The following is an 8,256-nucleotide window of genomic DNA, read 5'->3' as shown; positions in this document are numbered from 1 at the left end:
ACACACACACGCACACACACACACACACACACACGCACACACATACACGCACACAGCAGCACACACATACACATACAGACACAATCGCACACTTACTTCCTCTCTACGGCTCTGTTACCATCTAGGATGTTGAGGCGACGCGTCGTATGCGCAACCTGGTTCACCAGGACGTGGACACAGCGAACAGAACCCTGCAAATGCTCGACGAGCAAGGCCGTACGTTTTGCTGCGTGTCCATGATCCGGTTGCCTTTCGTGAGCTGCGGTCTGGCACCCCACTCTGTAATGCATCTCTCTCATAACACTCGTACTTGCGCGTCACATGCGTTTCAGATCAACTCAACCGCGTTGAGGAGAACCTTGATGGTATCAACGCAAACACAAAGCGCGCTGAGAAGGAGCTGACAAAGATGGAAAAGTGTTGTGGCATCTTCTACTGCCCTTGCACCAAGTGAGTTGGAGAATGCTGTGGGTAGCCATTCTTCTCGTTCTGACTGGTACCTGCGTGCATGCCTGCACGTGCGGGTGTGCAAGCTGTGGCTACCTATCTATCTTGTGCCATCCGTGCCTTCATCACACACCGCACATCACATCACACACGCATTCCGTAGCGGTTGCTGCATTCGTTGTCAACTGCAATGACATGCTCACTTACAACACCCCCTTCCTCTCTTCACCTCCTTGCACAGGCGCCAAAGCTTCGATGAGAACGCACGGTACAACAGAGCATTTCGCCAGGGAGCAAATGGCAACGCAGCACAGGACGGCAGCGGCAGCGATAGCGTGATCTCAACGCAACCAAAGAGCGAGCGAGGTGCGAGTTGCTGGCTGTGTGTTTGTGTGTGTGTGTGTGTTGTGTTGTGTGTGCATGTGTGTTGTGTTGTGTTGTGTGTGTGTGTGTGTGCGCATAGTTCACCTTCACGCATGCCATTCCTTCAATCGCCACCATCTGCACAGGCGCTGCCCGCGGCGGTGGCCGTGCGGAGGGCGGCAGCGAGGGCCGATATGTCGAGCGCATCCTCGAGAACGACGCGCGCGAGGACGAGATGGACGACAACATGCGGTGCGTATGTGCAGACGTGTGCGTGTGTGCGTGTGTGCGTGTGTGCGTGTGTGTCCGTGTAGAGTTAGCTGTGTTGTATCTCGTTGACTTGCGTGATCCTGGTATTTCCATCTCGTCTGTTTCGCTGATTTGTTGCGTCACACACACACACCCACCCACACCCACCCACACCCACCCACACCCACCACACACACACACACACACACACACACACACACACACACACACACACACACACACACACACACACACACACACACACACACACACACACACACACACACACACACACACACACACACACACACACACCGACCTGGAAGGTGAGGGATCTGTTGACGACGTGGAGGGCGATCTGTGTGGGCTGCAGCAGCGTCGCTTTCCTGCGCACCACAGCAAACAGCGGCAGATCAGCAGTGCAGGGTCGATTATGAGAGTGAATTGGGTTTGAGGGGAAGGGAAGAGGTTTCATTCACTCACAACACCACACACCCGTAATTATCGTCGTCATCATCATCATCATCATCATCATCATCATCATCATCCTACGTTGGGGAGTGGAGGCGGCAATCAAGCGTGGACGGGTGAATGTCAACCATCGGCAGCGTGCTCGTTGTCTCGACACAGCTGCTTCCATCGCCGTCATCACAAGTACTCGTTGCCCTGTGAGACACCGGTGATAGTTTTCAACGTGAGCAGTGGACAGACAGGTAGAATAAGCAGGACACACAGACAGGCAGAACAAACAAGCCACACACACACACACACACACACACACACACACACACACACACACACACACACACACACATGTCTTGTCTGACCGTCTCCATTTGATGTGGAATGTGCCGAGGGCGGTTGTTGTCGGGTCAGCGCCGGGGACCAGTGGCGGCAGCGTGATGCGCACAAGATCGCTCACACGCTCCCCAGCACCAATTTCCTCTGCACGCACATGCACACACACAATACGCGAGGGGAGGGAATAAGCTGACTCACGCTCGTGCAACGGTCGCAACACATAGAAAGGGGGGGGGAAGCACGCAAGGCATCGGCGGGCAGACCATGGCATGCGGAGAGGCGAAGTGGTTTGGCCACCGCTGCTGCCCACGGCAACTGCAGCCACGCGTCCACCAACACCAGCCGCTCCGGTTGTGTCGTCTCAATCTGTGGTCAAACGCGTGTGTGGTGTTCATAATACAAACATGTGTGTGCATAAGCATGCATGCACGCCTGGACACACGCATGCTCATCCTACCATATCACCACCGCCACCACCACCACCACCATCATCATCATCACTCCTGTGCACGACAACGCTCACCTGAACGCCAACGCACATGTCCTGTCCGGCAGGAAGCGACATCTCGTGGTCGAGCGACTCGCCCTGAGTCCAAAAGCATGGGCGTACAACAGTCGCGTGTGACGTGAGGCAGAGGAAGAACAAGATGTTCTGTTGAGCGCCCAGTCCCCACCAAAATCCCTCACCGCCACAAAAAAACGACGATACGTATGCGTGTGGTGCACGTCGGCATGTTCACCTGGGTGTCGAGGAGTTGGAATGTGGTGTGAAGCGGCGTAACGATGGGCAGGCTCAGGGAATGTTGCTGCCAACCGGGCGATGTCGGAGTGTGAGTGGCGTCAGCACGTACAGACCCGCAAGGCAAACACATGCCCGCAGCCAATGCAGACATTGGGACGAGCACTGGCACACACACACACTTGATGCACGTAAACACACACACACACACACACGCACACAGACATGATGCACGTAAACACACACACACACACGTAAACACACACACACACATGCACACACACACGCACGTAAACACACACACACACACACGCAAGCGCGACACGGCGTACCGCGACGCATTCGACGCCCATGAAGGTGTACTCGAGTCGGGTGGTGATGGCGAGATGACCGACAGCGTTGACGAGAACATCGACCATCACGGTCTGAGACGCATTTGCCTGACACACACACACACACACACACACACACACACACACACACACACACACACACACACACACACACACACACACACACACACACACACAGCGCATTGAATGGCGAGGCGGTGAGCTACCGACTACAGGAGCACTGAGATGGTAGGGCCACGAGAAGAAGGTAGGTTGCCAGTGTGGTGACAAACCTGAATATCGGGCAACGGTGCACTCAAGCGATCGCTGCTGCTTGTGTGGGTCTTGCCGTCAACAGCAACTTGTAACACTGCATTAGCAAGGTTGCCCCATGTGAGTTGACACGCCCATTGTCAACACGCACACACACACACACACACACACACACACACACACACACACACACACACACACACACACACACACACACACACACACACACACACACACCACACACACACACGCACACGCACACACACACACACACACACACACACACACACACACACAAGCAAGGCAAAATGGCGTGGCACTGCACGTACAATCGACGGTTGTGGGCGATCCGTCAGCGCCGCCGGCCTCCACGCGAAACGTTGCGTCTGTGGTCGGAGAGGACTTGGTGTTGGCCACCGTCACGGCAATGCGATAGCGCTCCCCAACGAACGCTGATGATGATGATGATAATGATGATAATGATGATGAGGGTGGTGGTGGTGGTGGTGATGGTGATGGAGGTGGCGGTCATTACACGGCGGTGCAGTGTGGCAGCAGGTGAGCCGAGAAAGGCGTTTGGGTGGACACTTGAAGAACAACAGACACCAATCACGACCAAGCCACGCCATGACAACAAGCAGGCGCCGTGCTTACCGGGTGGCGTGTGCGCGTGCGTGATGCGGACGCCTGTGCGCTGCGGCACAAATGCGGTCTTCGGGATGGAAGGAAGTGCAGACCATGGCGTTGTCGTGAGTTGTGCTGGCGGGGGCATTGTCGTCGTCGTCGTCGTCGTCGTCATGGAAGCATCAGGAGTCGACCTGACAGAAGCGGAACATGGGCCCATGAAACATACACGCATGCCCATGCGCAAGCGTTGACGTGCGTGTGGGTGTCAGTGCAAATGATAAGGTGCATGTTGATGTGTGTGCATGTTGATGTGTGTGCATGTTGATGTGTGTGCATGTTGATGTGCATGGGTGTGTGAATGTGCGAGTTTGGTTGGGGGGGGGGGATGCACGTGCGAATGAAAGCTCCAAAAATGTCAGAACGTGTGAGCAGCAACTATGCGCGTATGCGTCGCACCAGCACAGGGCGATGGGGTGGGTGCCCACGATGGCGGCGCGGACGTGTGTGCACACAACGGCTGCGGTCGAGGGCAGGCGAGGCGGCGTTGCCAACCACAGCTCAACCACTTTCGTGGAGTTTGGAATGAGTGCCGTTGTGGAGGACAACGAGATGCTGAGGTCGGGCGCGTCGCTGGTGCCCGGCTTCGTGCTGCCATCGTCGTCAGCGCCATCACCGTCCACCGCGATGTGGAGGGCGGGGGCAATATTGGTGATGCGCAGCGGCAGCGGCAGTGACGAGCGGAACGCAATGCACACACGCACGCGGTTGTCTGTCTCGGGATCGGGCTCATACAGCAGCACCTGAAGAGGGAGAGGGCAGGGAAGAGACGAGAATTGGGTGGTCGGGGGCACGGCGTGAGGAGCGGTCACGCAATCACCAAGCAAGGATATCAACACCACGACCACAACACACGCACACGCACACGCACACACACAGACACACACACACAGACACACAGACACACACACAGACACACACACGCACGCACACACACACACACACACACACACACACACACACACACACACACACACACGCACGCACACACACACACACACACACACACACACACACACACACACACACACACACGCACACGCACACACGCATACATACGGTGCGCGTCTTCCTCAAACGCACCTTGCATTCGACCGCCGGTGTGATGCTCGCCATGTCAATCTGCGGACCGCCATCGGTCTGGTCTCTGTCGCCACCGCCGCCATCTTGACTGCTTGTGGTGGCGTCGCTTGCGGCAGAGCCGAATGCAACCGGGAAATCCTCGGACAGCGAGTCGTCCATGTGTGTTCCCTGCATTGAGCAGTGGCATGTGAGCGTGAATGGTGTTGCAGCACGAGGAACAGGTGTGACTCACGTGTGCACGACGCAGACCCCGCACGCCACCCCACACGCCACGCACGCACACACACAAATACACACAGACACACAGACACAGACACACAGACACAAATACAAACACATTAAGACACCCACCCACCCACACTAGCACAGACACACAGACACAGACACACAGACACAGACACACAGACACAGACACAGACACAGACACACACACAGACACACGGCACGCCACCTGCACAACGTCGTCAATGCCGGACTGCGCGAGCGTTTTGTCCTCGGCGGAGAGCGGAATCTGCGGTGCGCAGAGCTCAATGCACGTGGTGCAGAACGCACCCGTTGCGCCCAGTGCCCACGCGCACCTGCCATGATTTGTGGTGGTGGGATGGTGGTGGTGGTGGGCGGAACAGAGAGAGGGGTTGAACTGGGGAAGTACGGGTGCAGGGGCGAACATGCGCAGTAGAGCAGCTTGGGTGGTTGTTCGCGGTGTTGTCACGGCCAAGAAGCATGCGCGTGCACACACACACACACACACACACACACACGCACACACACACACACACACACACACACACACACACAATCGCGGCGCAGGTGCACGCACTGCTTGTGGAGGAGGAGCGCATCGCGGAGAAGAGACCACCAGCGGCCGGCGCGAAACGCACGCGCAGCAGCACGCGCCAGCCTGAGCACGCGTGGTGGCGGGCGTGATGTGTATATGTGTGCGTGTGTGTGTTTTGGGGGGGGGGGAATTAAGTGGGATCGGGCGTACGGCAGGTCGACGCATGACCGCCTGCCCAGACACATTGCACACAGCCAGACCAGACATAGCAAGACAAGACGCCCACTGCAACACAACAGCAGAACAAGCAGAGAGCACACGTTGTTGCATCGGCAAAGTTGCGCTGCAGAACGAGAAACTTGGCGCGTTGGAGGTCAAGGATGGTCAGCATCCGCGTCAACTTCTTCTCCCGCGCGACCTGCACTCGGCGCCGCGTTGGCGGTGGTCATGGTGGTGGTCATGAGGGATAATGTGAAGCATGTGGCACCAACAACAAGCGCCCGTACACACACACACACACACACACACACACACACACGCACACGCACGCACACGCACGCACACATGCCCAACCAAGACGTGCACGTACAATCTGGCCGTTGACGACGGCGGGCTGCTTCGTGACGCAATATGTTTCGAATATGGTGCGGGCGGCATTGAGGAGCTGCAGCACAACCGACGCGTGCGGGTACTGCTGCTCGTGCCACTGGTAAGGGGGGGGGGCAGAGAATGGCAACAGAGGCGGCGGTGGTGTGCGTGGAAGAATGGAATAGCGCGTGAGTGTGGGGGATGCGCACGCGTTCGACGTTTTGGTTGAGGTGTAATGCGCATGGAACACGAGCGTAGCATGGCTGGAGCGTTTGAGCAGTCGCCTGCACATCACCTTGATGAGCTGAAGCTGCTGTGCATTTGATGCCGCCTCACAGGTGTACACGACCTGTCCAATGTACGTCTATCCACACACATGCACATTAACAAAAAACACGAACACACACACACACACACAGAATGAGCAAATACTTGGAGTCTGGAGTACAAGCAGCAAGCAGCAGTAGCCACAACAATCACATTTGCCCAGCAGTAACCGCATATACAACAGCCAACAGCAGACGCACATGTGTCTCCGCTGCGACTGGCCCCGGCGCGGGCGTGTGCGATTGCGTCTTTTTCGCTTCAGTCATTCGTCGAACAGCAAACTCGGCAGCAAACTTGAAGTATAAACCAGGGTGCTGCAGCTGTTGTTCGCCCAGCAGCGGCAGGCGAGGTGGAGGGGGGCGGGGGAGCAGTTCGATTAGACGTGCACGTGCGTGCATGCAAACGTGGCGCGGGTGTGTGTGTGTGTGTGTGTGTGTGTGTGTGTGTGTGTGTGTGTGTGTGTGTGTGTGTGTGTGTGTGTGGATGGATGTGCATGCGCACGTGCGTGGAAGCAGCGCACATGCGTGTGCTCATTTTCTTTGCACCAGTGCTCACCATGATGGCGCCGAGCCCGCCGTCAACGGCGTCCTTGAAGAGCGATGCGAACGTCGCGTATCTGTGGACCACAAAAACCAGACAACAATTGAATTCAAACCACAACACCATCGTGACACCTGCACAAACGCGCGCGCGCAGGCACACACGCGGACACATGCGCAGCCAAGTACATAGAAGCAAAACACTCGAAGCAAGCAACGGGAAAACAGCTTCTGGACAACTGACTGTTGCGCAATCCATGCGGCGTGAACGGCCGGGTGCTCCCCTGGCGCGAGACGCAACCGGTTGGCGCGCACATGTGCACTGAATTGCGCAATGGCTTCCAACGGCGCCGACGTCTGGAACAGACACCGACACATCTGCACAGACACACACACGCACACACGCACGCGCATGTGATACGTGAGAGATGAAGACGAATCACAGCATGACCTTTGACACAACAGCGCAGATGCCACCACAGAAGATGTCGTGCCAGTTGTCCGACCACCACATGCTGCTCACCCGGGCCACGAGCACGCCCGCAACCGTCTTGATCTCGCGCGCGCGTGCAGATGTGAATCCAACTTTGGCCAGAAACTCAAGCGCTCGGTGGTACCGGCTGGTCATGGCAATGGTGAAGGTGAAGGGGGAAGGGGGGGGGGCGGTGAAGACGGGGGGCGGTGAAGACGGGGGGATAGGACATTGGGTGGATGTACATGACGTGTCGATGGATTGGTTGGTAAAGTGCAAGTCGCATGCGTGGTGCGAGTGCAAGTTGCATGCGTGGTGCGAGTGTTCAATCCACCGGCACATCAGACATCAGGGCAGTGCACACATCAGTTTATGTGTGTGGTTATGGCCATCCCCTGCAGCAACTCCGACCGGCTTGCTGTCACTGCACCTGATGGCGTCGCGATGGGCGCCCTTGAGCTCGCTGAAGAACCCGACCTTGAACAGGTAGCGCACAAACAGCATCTGCTCCGAGGGAGGCAGCACCAGTGCCACGTATGTACAAGATGTGAGGAAAGAGCATTCACAGTGCCTACAGGCTT

At 56.9% G+C, this 8,256-nt stretch overlaps 2 protein-coding genes across 2 annotated transcripts in view; one reads left to right on the top strand and one right to left on the bottom strand.

Annotated features, from left to right (window-relative positions):
* PTSG_09674 (synaptosomal-associated protein) overlaps window positions 1–1,496 on the top strand; it is a gene marked incomplete at both ends in the record, with an annotated part of 7,121 nt that extends 5,625 nt beyond the window's left edge. Inside the window, 5 exons of the mRNA XM_004990041.1 lie at window positions 126–216; window positions 333–450; window positions 689–813; window positions 957–1,062; window positions 1,433–1,496. Of these exons, the coding sequence (XP_004990098.1) occupies window positions 126–216; window positions 333–450; window positions 689–813; window positions 957–1,062; window positions 1,433–1,496 (504 nt within the window). The remainder of the gene's footprint in view (window positions 1–125; window positions 217–332; window positions 451–688; window positions 814–956; window positions 1,063–1,432) is intronic.
* Window positions 1,497–1,607: 111 nt separating this feature from the next.
* The window catches only part of PTSG_12906 (uncharacterized protein), a gene marked incomplete at both ends in the record, with an annotated part of 8,578 nt that continues 1,929 nt past the window's right edge, over window positions 1,608–8,256 (bottom strand). Inside the window, 21 exons of the mRNA XM_004990040.1 lie at window positions 1,608–1,725; window positions 1,887–2,004; window positions 2,124–2,226; window positions 2,384–2,446; window positions 2,601–2,666; window positions 2,932–3,039; window positions 3,225–3,301; window positions 3,534–3,656; window positions 3,859–4,022; window positions 4,288–4,631; window positions 4,972–5,139; window positions 5,423–5,549; window positions 5,792–5,872; window positions 6,070–6,167; window positions 6,339–6,455; window positions 6,633–6,701; window positions 6,865–6,984; window positions 7,220–7,280; window positions 7,448–7,581; window positions 7,727–7,823; window positions 8,106–8,179. Of these exons, the coding sequence (XP_004990097.1) occupies window positions 1,608–1,725; window positions 1,887–2,004; window positions 2,124–2,226; window positions 2,384–2,446; window positions 2,601–2,666; window positions 2,932–3,039; window positions 3,225–3,301; window positions 3,534–3,656; window positions 3,859–4,022; window positions 4,288–4,631; window positions 4,972–5,139; window positions 5,423–5,549; window positions 5,792–5,872; window positions 6,070–6,167; window positions 6,339–6,455; window positions 6,633–6,701; window positions 6,865–6,984; window positions 7,220–7,280; window positions 7,448–7,581; window positions 7,727–7,823; window positions 8,106–8,179 (2,430 nt within the window). The remainder of the gene's footprint in view (window positions 1,726–1,886; window positions 2,005–2,123; window positions 2,227–2,383; window positions 2,447–2,600; window positions 2,667–2,931; window positions 3,040–3,224; window positions 3,302–3,533; window positions 3,657–3,858; window positions 4,023–4,287; window positions 4,632–4,971; window positions 5,140–5,422; window positions 5,550–5,791; window positions 5,873–6,069; window positions 6,168–6,338; window positions 6,456–6,632; window positions 6,702–6,864; window positions 6,985–7,219; window positions 7,281–7,447; window positions 7,582–7,726; window positions 7,824–8,105; window positions 8,180–8,256) is intronic.

Source organism: Salpingoeca rosetta (assembly GCF_000188695.1).
Source record: "Salpingoeca rosetta unplaced genomic scaffold supercont1.26, whole genome shotgun sequence".
Taxonomy (NCBI): domain Eukaryota; class Choanoflagellata; order Craspedida; family Salpingoecidae; genus Salpingoeca; species Salpingoeca rosetta.
The sequence above is the reverse complement of the archived record's forward strand: the minus strand, read 5'-3'. Positions and strand labels throughout refer to the sequence as shown.